Here is a 22,793-nt window from a genome sequence, read left to right as displayed (position 1 = left end):
TGTGTGTGTGTGTGTTTGAGACAGGGTTTCTCTGAAGCTTTGGAGCCTGTCCTGGAACTAGCTTTTTGCAGACCAGTCTGGCCTTGAACTCACAGAGATCCGCCTGCCTCTGCCTCCCGAGTGCTGGGATTGTACCAACATCACATCGCTCTTTATGATACTCTAGAGAGTTGTAGCATTTATTTTTGTTTTTTGAGAAAGTGTCACGTAGCTCGCAGGTGACCTTGAATTCCTGAGCTTCCTCCCTCCACCTCCCTAGAGCTGGGATAACAGGGACATGCCAGGACACCCAGCTTTGCAGAGTAAATTAAGATTTTCTGAAAACCAATGGAACCCAAGTCACTACTCAGAATTTCCCTCCGGAAGACTTAAAGTAAAGGACTTAAGCAGGAAGATTTCATTCAGAACTCAAAGGTTAAATTACCCTACGCCTGGCGGCGAATCTCCAAAGCGCATGTGCTCCCCAAGCGTTGTGATTGGGCAGAGCCAGCTGCATTACGTCAATTCCGAGGCGGGAGGATGAAGTTGATTAACCATGATCTCTTCGTTCACTAGGTAAAGGCTGAGGATGTAGGAGCCCCTTTGTGAGAATGAATGAGGGCAGTGTCCTGTCTATAGCTGAGGCGCGCGGTGCATCCGTTTCGAGTGACTCCTAGTCAGGGCGAGGTAGACCAAGCTGCGGGAGGCCGTGGGCCCCAATGGCTTCCGGTTACCCGCGGCGCCCCACTTTGAAGGGAGCTGGGTTCTGGCGCCGAGACGAATGCTGGCCCCGTGTGCTCATCGCGAAGGTCACTGGGTCTGCTTGTCGGGGAGGTCCGGGTCTACGAACGGCACCTGCGCCTGAAACGTGCCTAGGTCGCGTGCGCACAGCTACTGCGGCGTGTGTGGATGCGTGACCCCGGGCTGGAGCGCTCGGGCTTGTGGCTCCCCAGTCCTGGCAGGGTTAGCATTAGCGAAGATCTGGGTTTTCGGAAGGGCGGGCAAGAGACTGACCCTGGAACATCCACGGGAATGACTTTCTTAGATTCGACACTCTTTCAGCCCTAGGTCTGCCGCTTAGCGGGTGCAACTTTGGGCAGATGTCTTAAACATTCAGCGACCGTTTCTTCAGTTAAAACTTTAGGAGTACGGCAGTAGTGAAGTGTAAATGAGATTTCGCTTGCAAGGGCTTAGCTAGTCGCTGCGCGTAGTAGGTAGTCAACACATGGTACACATCCACTTCTCTTCAGATCATAAGCCTTCAGTATAATGATTTGAAAGTTGATACACATTCCTTTCCACACGAACACGACCTTGCACTATCTCTCAGGTGAGTATCTAATTTTATTATTTTTGTCTTTGTGCAATATTTTATTAAATGGCTTTATAGGGCGACTTCCAGCCTCTAGATGCAGCTACCAAGACCCTGTAGGCACTGGCTGGGGCATGGCAGGTGGCTCTGGCTTCCCACTCTTTTGTTCTGAGATGGGGTTGGGGTGGGGTGTGCAGGATCTCATCTTTAGGTTCTAGGATGGTCAGGCAGAGGCTTCTTTGGTTGATCTTACCTCTTGGGTCCCAGGGCAGCATTATCTTTTCCTTTGATGTCCAGCACACTCTGTCTGAGCAACACATGGTACAGACAATGTTAATATAGTAGTTAATAGGGTGGATCTCCACTGTGGATATCCACAAGCTTCATGGCTTTGGCCCTCTCTCCTCAGAGCTTCCCAGACACTACACACAACCTGGAAGCCCTTGGCCCCACTCTTCATAATGAAGCCTAGCACACCATAGCAGCCCCTTGGATCAACCAGTCTTCCTAGAAGTTTGTAACCTAGAGATTCCAGGGGGGTGTCTTTGTGCCCCAAATGTACATGTCCATGCTACTTTTGATGGAAATGCCTATAAGGGCTTTTCTGTCTTTTAACTCTGGAGGGGTGGAGGAAAGCTCTAGAGAAGTAGCAGTTGGGAAGGGGATCTCTTAGTGATACAGTTGGAGTTAGCCATCAAGGGGAGGGGACCTTACTGGAGCATCCATCATGGCGGCTGTTATAGATAGATGCCCATGGTCCTCATTGAAACAGAGTAAAGTCAGTGGTATCGCCTTGTTTCAGAAGTCATAGAAGCTAAGCTGTAGCACGCTAGTGAGGGAGGCAGGCTCTTAGACACATGCCTCTAGGCGAAAGCTGTGCCCATTCAGGGAAGAAGATGGGCTTTGGGTTGGTCATTGTAAATGAGATTGAAAGATTGTTACAAGTGTGTATCTCAGTGCTGTTCACTGGCTTAATATGGAGGCCAGATTCCTCCTCATACCCAGTGTCAGGCACTTGGGGATGCCTGAAGTTCCAGTTCCTCTGAGTCAGGGGATCACAAGGCCAGGACTGGAGGCCAGACCCCAGTGGAGTTACTCTTTCTGGAGACACAAAAATGGCTATTCATTCCAGATAGAGAGCAATGAAGACTAAGAGAATGATCCCACCCACGTCAGGCCTGGGAAACTGGTGAGCCCATGAGGGTGACTTACAGGAGCCTGGGGAACAGGAACACAAAGGCAGCATCATTACTGAAATACCCATCCCAGAATGGCAGGTACATTATTGGCTTCTGTTCAGCTAGTAGGCAGCTGCACCGCTGAGCAGCCTCCTCTCCCCCACAGTTGTTTGCTCAGTGCTTTCAGGACAGGCGTTACTGAGTCCTGAGAATTTCATGAACTTTCAGACTTAGAAGTTTTTATTTCATGAGCTGGACAGCCCCTCTTTGCTTGCTTAGTGTTTCCAACATTTAGAGCTTGTTTGGGATCATTTATTTTTATTCTAGTACTTTGATTAACAGGATAGTAGGAATTTCTTTTTATTAGAGAACAGGCTCTGGAAAACTACTTGCTATATTGGAAAGGATCTTTGCTCACATTTTTTTTCTGAGCTACAGGTTGACTGGGGATTTGGTAAGAGCAGAGAAACAAAAGTTAGCGTGTGCTAATAACACATCCTATGCTTATCTAAGAGGAAATAGCTTAGTTCCTTTTTCTTTTCCTCCTTATTTGACAGTCTCATTATGGAGCAACCAGATTTCTGAGAAATTCCTCTCCCTTCCTATATCTCTGTTCTGCCCCAGGCTTTCTTCCCTCTGTGGTCCATAGTTGTGTAAATTCTTGCTATGGCTCTCTGGTTTCTCATCCCTAATTAACTGGAAGAAGGAAAGAAATATGAGGAGCCTAATGTTTTGAATGGACAGAATGTAACTGGAAAAAGTATGGATCCAGAGCCGGGCGATGGTGGCGCACGCCTTTAATCCCAGCACTCGGGAGGCAGAGGCAGGCGGATCTCTGTGAGTTCGAGACCAGCCTGGTCTACAGAGCTAGTTCTAGGACAGGCTTCAAAGCCACAGAGAAACCCTGTCTCGAAAAACCAAAAAAAAAAAAAAAAAAAAAGTATGGATCCAATTTTTATCTTTCAGTTGTCAATGCAGGAAACACAGTGGGAATAAGAAAGAGTTTATTCTGGAGCCAGATATGATCCAGCATGGTAACAGTTGCATGGTTTTACAGTAACAACAAAGGAAACCATAATTCCAGTCGCTTTGCAAATCCATTGGTGGAAACATCTGGTAGTCGGGTTCTGTAAATGTGGGGAAATCTCAGTTCCAAGCCACAGATGCTATCTGAAGCATTCTTAGCCTTGTGGTTTTTGGAAGCTAGGAGTTTGTACATTCCAAAGCATTTATCTCATGTTCACCAAGACGTTAGGTTCCATACTGAGATGGGGAATAAATGATTGCTATGACCCAAGATAATTTAAACTCTGGACTTGCAACATTCCAACCTTTCCACATCATCAAAGTTCTCACAGTCGGTCAGTCTTTCCAGCCACAGCTTTGTTTCAGGAAGTCTGGACTTGTAGACACTTCCTTTAGGTTTTTCAGCAAATATCACTTCCTATTGTTCTGCTGGCTTTACCCTTAGCTGCTCAGCATGTTATATGTGTGAATAATATATTTTATTTATCTTTTCTGTCTCTCCGAATGCTGTGACATTTCTATGAGGACAGTTTGTTTTGTTCTGACACCAGGCAGCACTTGAAGTTCTTGATGAGTATTGAATGAAGGTCTTCTGCAGCAGCCCTGTCTGGGACAGATGTCCAGCCGACATCTTAGAGTTGATTTGCTTTATTTCTATCCATTTCTGAAACTGATGTCTGTGAGAAGTTCCTGTCTGGATACCTGGCCTAATTTCTAATTAAAATGTCTGTCTGTCATATTGTTCTCTCTCTCTCTCTCTCTCTCTCTCTCTCTCGCTCTCCCCACCCCTCTTCCCCCCTTTCCCCCTTTCTCCTTCCCTCACCTCCCCTCCTCCCTCCCTCCCTCCCTCCCTCCCTCCCTCCCTTCCTTTTTCTTTCTTTCTTGGTGTTTTGGAGGTAGAGTTTCTCTGTGTAACAGTCCTCGCTGTCCTGGAACTCACTCTGTAGAGCAGGCCGTCCTGGAACTCACAGAGATCCTCTTGCCTTTGCCTTCCTGAGTGCTGGGATCACGGTGTGCACCACTACTGCCTGGCTTGTGTCCTTCTTTTAAAAGTAACTAGCCTCCAGGGGCCACAAAACACGGTGGCTCTGGGTCAGATGCGTTAGTCGTTGCGACTGAGCAGTCCTGGCAGTTTGCGTCTTTGTCAGCCCACTCCCAGTGGTTTTACACATGGCTTCTTTAGGCCCACCCTTCCTGGGTGACCACTTCGGAAATTGCATCCTGGGAGCTCTCCGAGGAGCCTGCAGGCAGCTGGGCACTCAGGACGTCTTTCCTTCCACAGTCTATCCAACAGAGTCTCGACCACAGCAGTTCTGTGTTTGTACCGCTTGATAGGGAGTAGCCTTTGAGAGTCATCCAAGTTTCCCTCCTCTTCCTAATGCTCCCGAGTCTCCCGTTCTTTTCTGGGAGGGGGTGGCGGGGAGGGAATGTTTTATTTAGACGGAGTGTGGTAATTTGGAGGGAAATGCCATACAACACATTGAGATCTCAGTTTTCGCCTATGTCGGAGTGTGTAGTAGGCATAGTCTGCCCTGGATTAAAGGTGACCGACCAGCTGAGAGTTTGGACTGTAATGAATGGTCAGGCTCCATGTGGCGCTCCGCCACGATGTGGCGCTCTTTCTCCTTGTGCTCTGCCTCCTCATGGCACTGCCTACTGATCGCTGCTTGATGGCTGCCTCCCAGTGGCCACATTGCAGCGGCTGGCGCCTAACCCTCTTTGGACCCTGTTTGCAGGGTTGCTGAGGGTATGTGCTTCCTGGAGAGCAGATGCTCAGTGTGCTTGCTTTCCAGGACTGGCATGAAGTGCCCTCTAGCCTTGCTTCTTATATTTGCTGTTACTGATGCGGGTCTGCATTCCTCAGATGTGGGGCCCTCAGGCTGACAGCCCCCAAATACAATATACTGTAGTTTGTTCCAGCAAAGTCCTGCTGACCTGAAGGTGTTCCCTGCTCCCTGATCGTAAGCACTGGCACTGGTGTGAGGAGATGTCTTGCTGGATGCTGCTTCTCAGACATGAGCTGGGAAAGAGTGGGTGCCTTTATTCCATTTTTTAAAAAAGATTATACTTTTGGGGGGTGGGGCCAGAGAGAGGGCTCTTCTGAGTTCAGTTTTAGCACCTTCCTTGGCAGCTCACAACTGCCTTAACTGTAGCTCCAGGGATCCAGTGTTTAGTTTTTAAGCTCTTTGTATATTCTAGGCACTAATCTTCTGTCAGATGGATAGATGGCAAAGACATTCCCCTATTCTGTAGGCTGCCTCTTCACACAGTGAACAATTTTCTTTGTAGAACACATTTTCCATTACGTCTTGCTTGCTGCTTGTTGGCCCATTGCCCAAGTGTCTAGAATCCAAGTAAAGTCCTGTGTGTGCCTATGTCTTTAAGTATATACCCAACTTTAAATTGAGGTCTTTGATCCATTTGGAATTGATTTTTGTGTAAGGTAAGAGGTGAAGATCAAGTTTCATTTTTCTAAATGTAAACAGTTTTCCCAGCACCATTTGTTGAAAATGCTTTCCTTTTCATCTTTTTTTTGGGAGTGGGGTGGGATAGGGTTTGAGACAGGGTTTCTCTGTATAGCCATGGGTGTCCTGGAACTTGCTTTGTAGACCAGGCTGGCCTCGAACTCATAGATCTGCCTGCCTTTGCCTCCTGAGTACTGGGATTAAAGGCATGCTCTACCATCCAGCGATTTACAGTTTTTTTTTAAAAAGTATTTATTTTATGTGTATATGTGTTGGAGAATATTATTTTAAGGTGTGTTACTTTTGTTTATGCTGCATTTGATTAACTGTGAAGCTGTGATTCTTTGCCTGTCTAAAACACCTGATGGTCCTAATAAAGAACTTAGTGGCCAATAGCGAGGCCTATGGGGGGCATTCTCATTAAAACCACCACAGACGGCGTCACTCTTCTGGCTCCGCTGCCTGCAACATACTTCTCTCTCTCGGGCTGGTCCCCTTTCTACTTTAGTGGGGGTGTTGGCAGGGTTCAGGAAAGGCTATTGTGGAGGCTGAGGTGATGCAAGGCACCAGGCTCTCTCCCCAGTGGTGGCCCAGCAGTAAGTCATCAGGAAAGTGGAGTGCCAGTTGTCTGTGAAACAGTCGTTTTCTCCCTTAGCGTTATCCTAAAGAGACACCAGCAGTGTAGTATGTTTGTTGTGGTGGTTATGAGTAGAGAAAAAGAAAATAGAAATCACGGTGAGATCAGTGATCGGTAACAGGTTGCCATGTAGAGGAGGGGGCGTATCCACGGGAGGAGTGGCAGATGAAAAGAAAGAAGATGGGGTGGAGATGTAGGAGTTTTGGTTAAAAGGAGACTAAGAAGAGAAGGTTAAAGATGTGCATGAAAACAACGGGGCAGCCTTTTCTCTTTGGAGCTGGGTCACAGAGACGCTAGGGCAGCCAGGATGCTAGGATATAGAGAGAAAAGAAAACACTAACGCCTTTAATTCTAGTACTGGGGAAGCAGAGGCAGGTGGATCTCTGTGAGTTCGAGGCCAGCCTAGTCTACAAAGAGAGTTCCAGGACAGCCAGGGCTGTTACACAGAGAAACCCTATCTCAAAAACAAAACAAAACAGAAGAATATTAAGAAAAAAGGAATAAAACCAACATTGAGGGACTATGATGGCCTGCTACATTGGCTGGGTGTATTTTATAAAGAAAAAAGAGCTGTAGAAGGAAACAAGAGTTAGGAGGAGCCTGGGTGTGAGGCCAAATACTCTACTGACTCCCTGACCTAGTAGGAGACTTCGGATTCGGGCCAAAGTCTCAGTGTGTTCAACTCCAAAGGTGCCTGGGAGCGGAGAGCAGGTGGGCTCGCTAGCTTCAGACGGTGATGCAGGACAGGTGGGCTCTCTAATTGCTAGCGGTTCACAGAGCTGGGGCTGAAGACTGGGCAGGCGGCTGTCGTGGTCTCTCCCTCCCCACTCCTCTTCTCTGCTTGAAGTCCAGTGGGGTCTGCTCTGCTATAAGCTGGTGGCTAATCCTCCCGCTTTTGCCTGAGTACCAGAACTACATTGTGCGCCATTAACCTGCCACTGTTCAGACTTTCGGAAAATAGGTAGAAAGTTTCAATTTTCTTTAGATAAATTCTTGTCTTCCGTTCAGAACCCTGTCTGCCCTTTGGCCCAGTTTGCTTGTAATGAGGCACAGTATCGCATGGTTCCCTTCTTACAGACCTGGACCGATTCCCTCCGAAGCTCTGGAGAGTTCTTAGGTCCTGTCTTGTGGTTTTCAGACTTATGTGTTTAATTTCTGTGCATAGTTTCTGATACAGTTGCCCGTTTTGACTGATGATTTGATGAGAGAATAAAAGGAGTCTTCCGGACAGACTCTATCCCTGACATAAAATGGTGAACTTTGGCCCAAGTGATTGAAAGGAACAATATCATCACGGGTGACATGGTTTCATATCAGAGTTGGTATTCTAGAAGCCATTGCCAAAATACCTCTTGGTGGAAGAGAAAGAGAGCAGCTGACCGTGAGAGCTGGCCCGAGGAACACCTTAAAGGGGTACCCAGGCATGCTTTCCGTGAGTCTAGGATTCGCTAATCTTGTACAAGCAGGTGGCCTTAGCCTGTGAGCCCTTGGCTCTGTCACTTTGTTGTGCCGGCTTATGTGGCTCATTAGTGCTTCCTGGTGGTTCAGAATGGCTGTGACCGGAGTGCTTACTGCCTGGTGGCCTGCACATCCTTCTGGGTGGTCTGTGCACGGTGCTTTCTGTGGAGGAAGCCTTCCTCTTGATTTCTCTCCATTTCCTGCTATAGCCCTGGGAAGACTCGATCCCTTTTTTCTGCCAGTTGATATCTGGAAAATTTCAACAAAGTAAGTTGTGCCCCGCCTCCTTTTGGGTTTTGGTTTTTCTTTTTTTTAAAATATATTTATTTATTTTATGTATATGAGTGCTCTGTCTGTACGCATACCAGCACACAGAAGAGGGCATCTGATCTCACTACAAATGGTTGTGAGCCACCATGTGGTTGCTGGGAATTGAACTCAGGACCTCTGGAAGAGCAGCCAGTGCTCTTAACCTCTGAGCCATCTCTCTAGCCCTTGTTTTTCTTTTTGATTTTCTGAAACAGGGGTTCTTTGTGTAGCCCTGGCTGTCCTGGGGCTCACTCTGTAGACCAGGCTGGCCACAAACTCACCTGCCTCTGTGTCCCAATAGCTAGGTTTAAGGTGTACACCACCCTGCCTGGCAGGTTTTTTGTTTTGTTTTTTTCTTTGAGCAGGGTTTCACAATGTAGACCAGACTGGCCTCAAATTCACTGCCTCTGCTTCCTACTGAGATCCCACTCTTTTTTTGTTTGTTTGTATTTTGTTTTGTTTTGTTTTTTGGTTTTTGAGATAGGTTTTTCTGTGTAGCTTTGAAACCTGTCCTGGTACTTGCTCTGTAGGCCATACTGACCTCAAACTCACAGCGGCCTGCCTGCCTCCGCCTCCCAAGTGCAGGAATTAAAGGTGTGCACCACCCCCCACTTCTTTCTATACTGTCACCCTTGCCTTCCTGGTTTGTGATTTGGCTACATCTTGAACTAGAAGCTAATAAACATTTGGATGTAAAACGTTCATTTTATAAATGTACTAAAGCCCTCTCGTGAGCTACTTTGAAAGGAAACAGCCTTGGTTTTGACCTTGCGTTATCGAGAAGATTTATTTCTTAATCTGGAAATATGACTGCCCAAGACAAAAATTCGGTTTTACTTTTTTCAGCGAGGTTTCCCATACTCTCCGGGCCATCTTCGTCTAGCTATTTCAGAGAGGCCAGGAAGGCCCAAGCAGTCTGGGGACTCATCGGTGTGGTTATGTGCACTGTAGTGTAGAATAGGCTGATGGCTATTTAAATATCTGAAAAATGATCGTGTCTTAGGGTTATCATCGCTGTGATGAAACACCATGACCAAAGCCAAGCTGGGAAGGAAAGGGTTTATTTGGCTTACCCCTCCACATCATGAAGGAAGTCAGGATGTATGCATTTAGACGTGGGATGCAAACTTTTTTTGTGTATATGACAAATTTTGTTCTCTTTGTTCATTTATGATTTATGCAGGTAAAAAAATTAAACTTCATTGAACCCTATTTAGTGAGTTTCTTTGATTTGGAAAGAGCGAGCGTTTCCCAGGTCTCTTTGAGACTCTGCTGTGAAGCGACTTTGAGGTCTGAGATTGCTCTGCCTGAGGCTGCCACTGCTTCCGGCAGCTGCACCCCATGCACGTGCAGCGGCACCATGCGCGCACAAAGGTAGTTAGTTCATCACACCCTCATCACACCCGTGAACAGACCCCAGCGAAGGGGACAGAGGCCTAAGCCGGAGTGACAGTGGGATTGCATCCGCCATGTTAGGGGAAGATGGGTCTTTAGGGCCCTGTGCTGCTGTGGCTGAACCACGTTTAGTGTCTATAAGATGCTGGAGCCTCTAGGTAACTCTTGTTGCTTTGCCCTTGTGGCCTTGGTGTAGCTGTGGTTCAGTCCATGTTGTGGGTCTAGAATGGGGCTGAGACTCTGCTGGTTGTGGGTGTGAGGGGCCCATGAGTGTGCAGTGTGGTCTGCAGCTAACAAGCCTAGCAAGGCTCTGGTCCTTGTCCCAGAGGCTCAGCTCTGCTGTTCTTCCCTGAATAGGGGTCCTCTCCAACCATCTTCTCGTTATCTGGGTAGTGACCAGCTCCTGGGCCATTTTGGACTAGGCAGGGCCATTCCACACTTGCTTGGTACAAGGAGCTGAGATTGTAGTGAGAAAAAAATTTCTCCAAGTTCTCAACTCTGCGGGGTCGAGCCTCAGTCTCCTCCCACCCTTGTCTATACATGGAAAGGCTGGAGTGGAGGCTGCATAGCTTCGACTAATCCCCGGTTCTCCTGTGTTGTCTCTGACTGATTTGGTTTGGTTCTTCCAGGAAGAGCATGCTGAAGGAGAGGGTCATGGACTTGGTCACCCAGACGGCTATCCTGCCCCTGCTGTTTGGCTGCCTGGGGATTTTCAGCCTCTTCCGGGTGCTACAGCGGATCCGCTCAAGGGCTCACCTGAGGGATGCTGTGGTGGTGGTTACAGGTGCCACGTCAGGGCTCGGCAGAGGTAAGCCACGGATCTGTGATGCTAGGAGAGGGATCAGCAGGCTTCCTGGGCATCACAGGACATGCAGAAGGGATCTGCCCTTTGTGGTTCAGTTGGAAAAGAAGGGCGTGTAAGCAATGGAAAAGGCCCAAACCTCAGTGTCGGGGGTGAAAGTGAGCAAAGAGGTGCTGCTGGAAGCAGTGGCCTCCCTTAGCTTGACTGCTTATTCAGAGGGCTCTTCAGATATGGGGAACTCGGTGGATAGGTGTGTTTACCTTTTCCTGGGTTTGGTGATACACTGGCCTTGGTTTTTGGGCTTGGTGCTGGCTTTCATGCTTTCCCCTCCGAGGTCAGGTCCATTAGGCCCATGCTTTCTAAACCCAGGCCTTCCAGCTCAGTGCCCTTGCCCTTCAGTGACACATCTGAGTCTGGGGGAAAAGGTGCTGGATGAAGCTCTGTCAATGACTCCAGCAGCCCAGGCAGAGGCTTACGACAGACTTGCCATGTAGAGCGGCCGCCGGCCCTCTTTCCTCAGCCTCTGTCCCCCAATAGCAGCTCCTTGTGGCTCCAGTGCCATTTCAGGGAGGACGTTGGGGAGCCCTGGGATTGGGCACAACTCTTGCCTCAGTACAGTGCGGCCTCAGCAGCGTGTTCCCATCAGGTGTGGTGGGAGGGACAGTTATCCGTGCTCTCCCTGTGCTCTCACCGCAGAGATTCCGGACACCGTCACTAGAGCTAGGACCTGCAGCAGTAGCTGCAGTGCTAGTAGCCAAAGCCAAGTCTGACTCAGAGCTCAATCCTTAAACCTCAGCTCCCTTCAAAGAATGTGTGGGTCATAGGGGTCATCCAGATGCCCCATCGGTGGGAGCAGAGGGTGAGAAAAGGTGTGGATGGAAGGTGGGTGTTACAAGAACACACAGGAGCAGACAGGCCTGTAGTGTGCGGGGGTGGGGGCGGCTAGGGAAGGCTCTTGGGCTCACTTGTACACCCGATGCTATGGCTGAGGGTGACCCCCCGTGTTTGCCTTTAGATCTTTAGACTTTTTTTTTTTCTTTCCCCCTGAGACAGGGTTTTTCTGTGTAACAGCCCTGGTTGTCTTGAAACTAGCTTTGTAGACCAGGCTGACCTCAGACTCAGAGATCTGTCTGCCTCTGCCTCTGCTGGGATTAAAGGCGTGTGCCACCACCGCCCGGTGATCTTTAGACATTGTAGGGTACAGTGTTCTAGGCCTTATGCCATTGGTCAGGCCACTGACTTACTCAGCTACTATAAATAGGGTAGTCAGCAGCTGCTTCTTGGATCTCAGTGAGAAGGAGCAATTTGGGTCTCTTTTTTGAGACAGGGTCTTACTGTAAAGCCCTAGCTGGATAAGAATTGGTTATAATAGACCAAGTTGGCCTTGAACTTGTGATGGTCTTCTGGCCTCTGCTTCCCTGGTACTGAGATTCCCTATTCCCATGCTCAGCCTGAGAAGAATAAATTTTAAAATCCTTGGAGAACCAAAAGCAATCTACAGATTCAACGCAATGCCCATCAAAATCCCAGCAAAATTCTTCAAAGTTCTCTAAAGAACAGTACTCAACTTCATTTGGAAAAGCAAAAAACCCAGGATAGCCAAAACAATCCTGTACAATAAAAGAACTTCTGGAGGCATCACAACCCCTGACTTCAAACTCCACTACAGAGCTACAGTACTGAAAACAACCTGGTATTGGCATAAGAACAGACAGGAGGACCAGTGGAACTGAATAGAAGACCCGGATATCAATCCACACATCTTCAAACACCTGATCTTTGATAAAGAAGCAAAAAAAAAAAAAAAAAAAAAAAAACAAATGGAAAAAAGAAAGCATATTTAACAAGTTCTGGCACAACTGGATATCAACATGTAGAAGAATGAAAATAGATCCATATCTATCACTATGGACAAAACTCAAGTCCAAATGGATCAAAGACCTCGACATAAAGCCAGCCACACTGAACCTCATAGAAGAGAAAGTGGGAAGTACACTTGAATGCACTGACACAGGAGACCGCTTCCTAAATAAAACCCCAGCAGCACAGACACTGAGAGAAACAATTAATAAATGGGACCTCCTGAAACTGAAAAGCTTCTGTAAAGCAAAGGACACGGTCAACAAGACAAAACGACAGCCTGCAGAATGGGTATTATTACTTATATCTTACAGAGGGGAAATGGAGAAATTGTAATGTAGGTGGCTATCACAGAACCTATAAGCAAAGAAAGTCTAGAGTTGTACACAGACCTAACACAAGTCCCTTCTCCGGAGCACTGGGCTCCACTCTGTCCAAAAAGGCAGATGTTGGGGTACTGAGAGTTAGCTAGGACATGTTTGGGGGAAGGTAAACAAGGAGCAAAAAGCATTCTTCTGCTTTACCTTACTTAATCTTGCTGCCTGAGCCAGGCAGTGGTGGTGCATGCCTTTGATCCTAGCACTTGGGAGGCAGAGGCAGGCAGATCTCTGTGAGTTCGAGGCCAGCTGGTGTACAGAGGGAATTCCAGGACAGACTCCAAAGCTACCGAGAAACACTGTCTGGAAAAACAACAACAGCAACAACAGTATTTGCTTCCTGGACCTCTTCTCCAGCCCAGCAAGGCTATAGGCCCAGCAGCACCCTCCATGGCTTCTCAGATGCTTTAGGTACCAGTTCCCTCTTCCAGCATTTCCTAGGCACTTACCCTTTGGGGTCAGGACTCCCAAAGGGCCCTGGCCTCTCTGCTTTGATTTTCCAAAGAACTGTGCATGTGTATCTGCCAGTTCCATTAGTGATCTGGGGAGCAGCATTGGTGCTGGAACATGAGGGCTAGCACTACTTGTGGAAGCGGCTTGAATTTATTGGGACAGGTCTCGAACTCTGATTAGCCTTGCCGGGCTTCATCAATAACAAATGAGTTGACCACAGGGTTACATAAGAACGCCGTGGAAAGTTCTGAGCATTATACTCACAAACCCGTCCACCTTCCTGGCTTTTCTCTGCCTTATAAATGTATGTCACAGCCCAGCGTTGGTGGCGCACACCTTTAATCCCAGCATTCTGGAGGCAGAGACAGGCAGATCTCTGTGAGTTGGACGCCAGCCTGGTCTACAGAGTGTGTTCCACGCAGCTAGGACTGTTACACAGAGAAACCTTGTCTCGAAAAAACAAAAAAACAAACAAAATGTATGCCACACCTCTGCTGGAAACCCTCCACTGGTCTACTCCAAGCTCCACACTGGTCGCACATAGGTGTCATTGTGTGAGAAGCACTACTTGTGCGGCACTGGGCGACCTTGCACTGCTGGAGGGAAGTGGCACTAGATAATTTCAGCTGTCTTTTCTTTTTCCCTTAGAATGTGCCAGAGTCTTCCATGCTGCGGGGGCAAAGCTGGTGCTCTGTGGTCGAAACTTAGAAGCCCTTGAAGCCCTCACCAGTGAACTTGCTGGTTCTCGTACTCCCAGGTGAGCCTAGCAAGGTTTACTGATGGGGAAGGAAGTTTGAGAACCATCCACATTTTATACCCAACATCGCCACCCGATGCCAGCCGCCACTGCCTAGTCCTCCATACTCATCTAGTAGGGTGGTGGACTAGAGAGGTGATGACTTTATTTTTTAAAAAATTATCTTATGGGCTGGAGAGATGGAACAGATGTTAAGCAGCATTGGCTGCTCTTCCAGAGATCCTGAGTACAATTCCAGCAACCACATGTTGGCTCACAAATGAGTTCTGGTGCCCTCTTCTGGCCTGAAGCATATAATAAAATAACTAAGTTGGCATCAAACTCAAAGAAATCTGTCTGCCTCTGTCTTCCAGGTGCTAGGAGTAGAGGTCATGTGCCACCACCACCAGCCAGTGCTGATCATTTTTAACCTAAGGTGGGTTTTATTCTTTGAGAAATTCACACATGCATACAATGTATTTCAGTCTTATTTGCCACCTACTCTCTTCCAGCTCCTTCCAAATGCCCCTACTCCACCTCACTCCTTTAAAAAATAACCCCACCAATTCCGGGCAGTGGTGGTGCATGCCTTTAATACCCAGCACTTTGGAGGCAGAGGCAGGCAGATCTCTGTGAGTTCGAGGCCAGCATGGTCTACAGAGTAATTTCCTAGGATAGCCAAGACTGTTTACACAGAAAAAACCCTGTCTCAAAACAAACAAACAAAATAACCACCAAGTCCATTTTATGCTGCTTTTTCCTATCAACTGCATGAAGACCCCTTAGGGCTGGCCCCTGCATTCCTTGCAGGGCAGGCTCATGGGCCCTGGGAATGCTTATCCCCTTTCACTTTTGAAGGGCTGTCATGCTATATGATGACTTAGTGCTTCTTGTAATTTAGATCTATCAGCCTGCTTTTGTTAGCCTTCAGGGTTTCTGGTGAAATGAAAATGAGGTGTGCTCTATGTGAGGAGTCGCTTCTGTTATTCTCAAGACTCCTGTTGACGTTCAATGACCATTTGTCCCGTTGTGGGTCACTGGTTCATCTGGTTAGTGTGGAACGTCTGAGGTGGCGTCGAGTCATGTCTTTGGTGGGCCATTTCGTTGTTGAAATAACTTCTCAGAGCTCCACATTTCCTACGCTGGCTTGCTTGATAGAATACTATAGATTTCTTAGGCTCTGTCTCGCTTTTTTTGTTTAGATTTATTAATTTAAATGATAATGTTTTAGGTTCATAGATTTCTTCTTTCCTCACCTGCTTTTAAACGCTAGTGTATTTACCTCTTCACTTATTGTACTTAAGCTCTAGAATTTTTTTTTTTTTTTTTTTTTTTTTTTTTTTCAAGACATGGTTTCTCTCTGTAGCACTGGCTAGCCTCAAACTCACTCTGTTAGACCAGTTGTCCTCAAACTTAGAGATCTGCCTGCCTCTGCCTCCCCAGTGCTGGGATTAAAGGTGTACACTACCACTGTCTGACTAGAATTTCTTTTTGTAATTTCCCCTTTATTGAAATACTTTTTAAATTCATCTATATCCTGTTGCTGCCAGTGTCTTCCTTCATTCTTCCAGCATTGCAGAGATAGTTGTTTTAATGCCTTTGTTATTAAATCTAGCATCTCAGCCGCCCGGGGATTCTTTTTGGAGATTTATTTGTAGTTTTGATGTTCCAAAGCAGCCTGCTAGCAGCTGTTTTCAGTGGCGGCTGTTGAAACAGAGCCCCCTGCACCTGTCAGCCGTGAGTGGAGGCAGAGTTCCTGCTTGCCCGCTCTGGGTGCCCCAGGCTGCACCAGAAATACAGTCTGCCACAGTCGCATGCCAGGTTTTGGTGGCAGCAGCTACCTGGTGGCTGCAACCCGCCCCTGTTAGCTGTGACTTGCCAGCCAAGCATTCCCTTGGTAGTTACATTCAGGTACCTGGAGCTTCAGGTCGCTTCACGGGGTTTCCGCTAGGATAGCTGTCCAGATGGCGATGGGTCCCTGAGCTTCCGGCTCTTGCTGAGCTGTGCGGCAGAACCATGCTGGGCCCGATCCTCTAGCACCTGGGACTTACTCTGCAGCAGTTTTGTGACTGTAGAGGTGAACTGCCCTCCCCTTCAGACTTGGTCAGCAGCCATGTCTGGCCCCCTTTCTGTGTCCCAGGGCCAGGCCTTCCGGGAACACATGGGTAACATGTCATAAACAGATGAGCAGACGCAACAGCCAGGGATGGACGGCACCTGTGACTGTTGAGTGTCATAATGTACAGTGTGGAGCAGCAAAGGCAGCTCTTGTTAATAACTCGTGCGGTAACGTACACGCCATACATGTATGTTCACACCATACATGATCCTGACCTGTGGCTGGATCTCTAAGTTTGGCTGATGAAGGTAAGAGGGGCCCTTGGTCACATCTGGTAGAGTATAATAGTCACCTTCAATCTAGGAGACATTTGCCCAGATAGATGTGAACACCCCAGGCTGGAAACTTCACAGGCCACGTCTTTGGAAGAGGGCTGCCACAATTTACAGCATTTGTCCCAGCTGGACCTGTCCCAAAACTGAAAAGCAGGAACATGGCTGCCACTCATGAAGTACACTTTGTGTTTTTTATTTGGCCAGGGACAGACGTACAAACCTTACACGGTGACCTTCGACCTCACAGATCCTGGGGCTATTGCTGCAGCAGCAACTAAGATCCTACAGTGCTTTGGCTATGTGGACATCCTCATCAATAATGCTGGGGTCAGCTACCGCGGTAGCATCAGTGATACCATAGTGGACGTGGACAGGAAGGTGATGGAGATAAACTACTTTGGCCCTGTTGCACTAACGAAAGGTAGGGGCATCTTGGGGTAGGACGTGTGAACACCAGTCATTAGAATGCCTGTTAATCTTGCTTGTTTTCTTTTTAATGAGACACTGTCCCTGTCCATTCTGCCCCTTGCAGTTGGTGTGGTCATTAGAGTCTGGGTGTTTTGCTTTTTCTGGGTTTACATTTGCATTGCATTTGTTTTGCGTCCTCATGTAAGTGTTGGTCTCATTGATGCAGCTCTGCATTTCTGCTCCACGGTACCTGCACCCCACAATGTATTGATGTACAGATACAGACTTCAGGTCAGAGGTTAAGCTCCCGGTAGGACAGGGAACTGTGCTGTTTGTATGGTTCTCCGTGGAGAACTATAGCGCCTCCTCCAGCAACACCAGGCACAGTGATTAGGAGACGCTGTTTAACTTTCCACCCTGTCCCCTCAGCACTCCTGCCCTCCATGGTCAAGAGGAAGCAAGGCCACATCGTCGCCATCAGCAGCGTCCAGGGCAAGATCAGCATTCCTTTTCGATCAGCGTGTAAGTACTTTGGCCTTCCTTTCCCAGAGCATTTTATTTTATTTCTGATTATAAAAATGATGTGTTCAAGCCGGGCGGTGGTGGCGCACGCCTTTAATCCCAGCACTCGGGAGGCAGAGGCAGGCGGATCTCTGTGAGTTCGAGACCAGCCTGGTCTACAAGAGCTAGTTCCAGGACAGGCTCCAAAGCTACAGAGAAACCCTGTCTCGAAAAACAAAAAAAAACAAAAAACAAAAAAAAATGATGTGTTCATTAGCTAGATTCATATACTGTAGAAATGCCCTACATATACATGAGTAACTTCATCAGAATGTTCTTTCTGGGTTTTTGTTTTGTTTTGTTTTATTTTGGGACACAGTTTTTCTACTTAGCCTTGGCTGTCTGGGAACTCACGCTGTAGGTCAGGCTGTGCCTCAGCCTCCCAAGTGTTAGGGCCAAAGGTGTGCGCCACCACACCCACCAATGACCAGAGTGTTTTAAGCAGTCACAGACGCCAGTCTAAATCCTAGCCTATTCCTTATCCCTTAGGTGACCTTGGGCAGGTGTCCCTCCCTACGCTCACCCTTACTCACTGTTGGACACAGTTCAGCCTGAAGGCTGTTAAGACCAGCAGTGGCCCTGGACTGAAACCCTTCCAGTACGTTGGGGCATATGGCTCCAATTTTTTTCTACTTAAAATGAAACATCCAAAATGGGATTACATTTTATATAGCATTTCTGACTTGTTCAGTCCACTAGATAAGCATATAGGTTCTTTTAAGTAGATATAATTCAGTAATGGCTATGACATAATTAATTTAGTCATTTTCATAGACGCTGGGGAATCCCCCTATCCCCACCTCAGACTTTGGCCCTCAGTAGTGATTTATGACAGAATATTCTTGACTATTAATATCTCTAGTAGCTCACAGAGAGATTAAGATAAGCCCTAAGAAGTAGAAACATCAGGTAACATCCCAACATTAAAACCACCTAGATGGCGTCTAGTTCACAATCTGACTTCTTCCTTCGAGAGTGGCGTGCTCCAGCCTCGGGTGTCTTTCCACCTGTCTGTCCTCTGTCACACATGCAGACACACACAGAATGTAGCTTCTAGTTTGGGCGGGGACGGGCTGCTTAAAAGACTTGACAGGTAATCTCACAAACTCTGTACTTATCTTCGTCCATGTGTCATTCTCTGAAAGGAAACACTGACTTGGTGCCAGCCTTTGCCCGTCCACCTCCAAGGACCGGTGCGATCTGGCTAGCCTGGCGAAGAAGGGGCTGGGCTGTCTCAGCACTTGGAAAGGACAGTGACAACAGAGGGTAGCTGACCATGAAAAGCATTTTCCTCCTCCCAGGTCCTGGACCTCAGTTCTGCCTTTTGGCTCTCCATGTGTGTCCACAGTCCTTCACAAACTTCCGACCCTAAGCTTTCTACGCCACTCACAGTCGTCCTCTCGTACGCGCCTCCCGGGCTGGCTCCGGGATGCAGCGAGATGTGCTCTGTAATTGAAGACCGTGCAGCCTGATGTTTCTATGACGATTTCTCTGTTGTCTCGTCTTTGTTTTAATTCTGACAGCATTGGACAGTCACCTAAGGCTGCTCAGATGACTGCAGAAAACCAAAACCAAAATGCCATAATCAGGAATGACTAAGCAACTAAGGCCCAGTGTTATAATGGGTAAATTGGAGTAGAGGTTTAGAGAGTATGTAATGAGTTATACTCCACATTTGACTTATTCCCACTAGCCTTCTCTACTTGCCCACTGACTGCAGCAGGTATACACAGTGGTCTGGAAGTGGTCTGGTAGGGTTAACCCAGTGATGAACAGCCTTTTAGCAGTGGAGTGGGAGAAATGGCCTTATCCCCTTCTGCTGTTAGACTTCTGGGAAGTTCACAGCAGAGTACATATATTGGGGAGTGGCACTTTGTGTGCCCACAGGAGGGGCCAGCTTATTTTTTTTTCTTTTCTCTTTTCTTTTTTTAAAAAATATTTATTTATTATGTATACAATATTCTGTCTGTGTGTATGCCTACAGGCCAGAAGAGGACACCAGACCCCATTACAGATGGTTGTGAGCCACCACTCCAGCCCCCTTTCTTTTTTCTTTTTCTTTTCTTTTTTCTTTCTTTTTTTTTTTTTTTTTTTTTTTAAGCTAAGGCCTGAACCTAGGGCCTTGTGAACCTGGGGCCTTGTGAACCCGGGGCCTTGCTAGGCAAGTGCTCTACCACTGAGCTAAATGCCCAGCTCCACGGAGGGGCCAGCTTTAACTGGCAGTACTGTGGGCTTGGTGTGCAATGCTAAAAGCCCATGGCCTGGGAGCTCTGGAGTGACCCCAGCTATCAATATGGGCTTCTGCTTTGAAGACCCAGAATGGCTGCTCTCCTCAACCCTTGAGCTGCCTCCCGGAGTCACAGGCCCTGTCTGCTCATCCCTGCCAGCTCCACTACTCATACTGCCCCGCTGCCTCCTTGAGTCTGCTGTGACGCCTTCTTTGCCCTTCCAGTCTGCCTGGCTGATGGGAGCTCCTGTTGACTCTGGACTAGAGGAGACAGGTTTTCTGTGGAGGCGATGGCTTGTTTCCTGAGAGCTTCACTTAGGGTTTCAGAGTCCCTGAGCACCTGACCCTGGACTGGGGAGCTGCTGCTGGGGAGCAGAGGAGCATGTCTCCTAGGCAGAACAGGCTTAGTTCCTCCATATGGAAGCAGGCTTGAGTCTGAATAGCCCTCCATGAGGGAGGCTCCCTGAGGCCATCAGCAGCGACAAAGAGTGGAAACAGCTTGCTAAGGCTCCTGTGGGGTCCAGTCTGTCACTGGGGGATCCCCTCCCCACACAGGACTTAGACCCACTTGGCAGAGTTAAATATGTGAATATGTATATACACACCATACACATCATACACACACACACACACACACACACACACACACAATGTTTTTATGAACCATTTGAGGATGCTTAAGGGATGGCAGCACTTTATTCCAGGACAAAGCAGACTTGTCAGAATCAGGACATGAACATGGCTGTAGTGCTGTAATCACCAGCACCCTTTCTGCCTCTGTCCACACCTACAGATGCAGCCTCCAAGCATGCCACCCAGGCATTCTTTGACTGTCTGCGTGCTGAGATGGAGCAGGATGGCGTCGAGGTGACTGTGATAAGCCCTGGCTACATTCATACCAATCTCTCTGTAAATGCTGTCACTGCCGATGGCTCCAGATACGGAGGTAGGTCTGGCTTCTCTCCTTCATCAGGAAAGGGACAGACTGACTGTAATGCAGTGAGCGCTCTGCTGGCCTGAGTGTTGGCTGCAGATGTGGACTGCTGTGGATCTGGCATTTCCCCACCCAGACCTCCTTGGCCTTATCACAAATTCAGCTTTTAGAACAAGATCCCCCATAGGTAGAGAATTGGGACATAAAATCCTTCACCAAATTTCCACTAACTCATCTGCAGATCCCAAGGCCTAAGGAATATTATAATTAAGACTAAGTAAATTGAACTCAGAGCTAGTAGGGGCGGGGGGGGGGGGGTCAGAGGAAGAAAGGAGCACTTGGCATGATCAGCTCCTGCCCAGGGTGTTGGAGAAATGACTAGGGAGAGTGTTCAGGTGAGACTAGATGAGGTGGGGCAGTATCAGTCCCTAACCTACTCAGCCAGAAGCTGTGCTGAGCTGACCTCAGGTGCTGCCCATGGGTTGAGCAGCCTGACCCCTGCTTATACATACAGGAGCAGACAAAGAACAGTTGCCTTCCATCTTGGGTCAACTATTAGAGCCAGCCTTACCTTCCCGAGCTTGGAGCAGGCCTGCTATCTGTCTGTCTAGCAGACTAACACTAAGCCCTGCCCCTAGGCTGTGATCTGTGTTCTGTGGTCTACACTGCTGCTGTTGTCCAGGTCCTGAGGGTCTCGCATCCATCTGGGCAGGCCTGAATCAAGACCACCCCAATCCGGTGGCTGCTTTGCCACACACAGCAGTCTCCTCACAGAAAGCCACAGTGGTAGGAGCCAGACAGCTGCAAACCTGTTCATCCTAGAAAATTCACCTCAAGCTGTTCTTTCTCTATTTCCCATTCTCCTGTATTGAGCACACAGAAGGGACAGATCCCCGTGGGAGCTCGGGTTATGGGTGGCGTGTGCAAATGGCCTCTTCTGTCTGTCAACTGGTTCTGCTCCGTCAGTAAGATGGATGAGTGACCAGCAAAGAAGGAACATTAGATGCTGTTACCCTACACCCGCCTAACTGTCCCAGCTGTTCCTCCTCCAGCCCTTGCATGCCACCGGGAACTGGGACAGCTGTTTATTCCTGTCTCAGTGCACAGGGGTGCACATGGGGTCAGATGGTCTCTACCATCTCTCTCCTCTTCTGCTGACAACCTTGTGAACCAGCCAGGACAGAGCAGATAATATACCATCCCCTAGTCACTGCTTTTGCCCAGATGCAGAATATCCAAGGTCAAGAAAACTCTCAGGCCATTAAATGGCTCATGGTTAACACTGCCACCAAGCCTGACCCTTCTCTCTCTCTCTCAGGTTTCTGTATGTATGTATGTATATATATATATATATATATATATATATATATATATATACACACACACACACACACACACACACACACACACACACACACACACACGAATGCTCTGTCTTCATGCAGGCCAAAAGAGGGAATCAGATCCTGTTATAGATGTTGTGAGCTACTATGTGGAGGCTGGGAATTGAACTCAGGACCTATGGAAGAGCAACCAGTGCTCTTAACTACCGTGCCATCTCTCCAGTCTTAGCAATCTTGAGATATGGGGTGGGGTCCACTCTGAGACCTGTCTATGCTGGCTTTTGGCATCTGTCACAGACCACCAAGCAGGCACTCTCTCTAGTTAGTTGGTACCACACACTAACTGGTATACCGTCTGCCATCCTGTCTGTATCTCTGCAGCCCCCATTTACCTGCTTTGAACCATGAACAGTTCATTCTCTCAGTGTTAATCGTCTACTTCCAGGAGGGGCTCTGGGAAGCTGGCCTCATGACTCTTACTTATCCTCATGTTCTTTCCTTTCGTTTGCTGTAGCTCTAGACAAGAACACAGCCCAGGGCAGAAGCCCTGCAGAGGTGGCCCAGGATGTCCTTGCTGCCGTGGGTAAGAAGAAAAAGGATGTGATCTTGACTGACTTACTGCCATTCTTGGCCGTCTATCTCAGAACTCTGGCTCCTGGGATTTTCTTCAGAATCATGGCCTCTAGGGCCAGAAAAGAGCAAAAATCCAAGAACTCGTGATGTTGGTCAGAGCTGCTAGCCTGGATCAGCCTGAGTACCACCCCTTCCTGGGCTGGGATTGTTCTGCAAAGGATTCATGGCTGAGACCTGACAGGCTGTCTTGCACTCTAGGGTGGACAGAAGCACTTCTGTTCTCTCTGGGGGTGGGTTAGCCTGTAAGAACTAAAATGTGGAGTTGGGCTGGGACTCTACAGATGTAAAATAAATGATTGAACAGTA

At 48.0% G+C, this 22,793-nt stretch overlaps 1 protein-coding gene and 1 pseudogene across 2 annotated transcripts; one reads left to right on the top strand and one right to left on the bottom strand.

Moving 5' to 3' along the window:
- The first annotated feature begins 436 nt into the window (after positions 1-436).
- Positions 437-22,793, top strand: Dhrs7b (dehydrogenase/reductase 7B). Of its 2 annotated transcripts, none has more exons than XM_038326571.2 (7): positions 437-555; positions 10,389-10,567; positions 13,900-14,005; positions 16,582-16,802; positions 17,219-17,311; positions 20,371-20,523; positions 22,369-22,793. In XM_038326571.2, the coding sequence occupies exons 1-7, from the start codon at positions 536-538 to the stop codon at positions 22,572-22,574; spliced, it is 978 nt and encodes a 325-aa protein (XP_038182499.1). In that variant the 5' UTR covers positions 437-535; the 3' UTR covers positions 22,575-22,793. The 2 variants fall into 2 exon arrangements, with proteins under 2 accessions (XP_038182499.1, XP_038182500.1); XM_038326572.2 differs by lacking the exon at positions 437-555 and adding an exon at positions 583-1,309.
- LOC119812154 lies at positions 1,298-1,769 on the bottom strand (annotated as a pseudogene).

This window comes from Arvicola amphibius, chromosome 4 (assembly GCF_903992535.2).
Source record: "Arvicola amphibius chromosome 4, mArvAmp1.2, whole genome shotgun sequence".
In the NCBI taxonomy this organism is placed as follows: domain Eukaryota; kingdom Metazoa; phylum Chordata; class Mammalia; order Rodentia; family Cricetidae; genus Arvicola; species Arvicola amphibius.
Note: the sequence above shows the minus strand (reverse complement) of the source record. Positions and strands in the feature narration are given on the sequence as shown.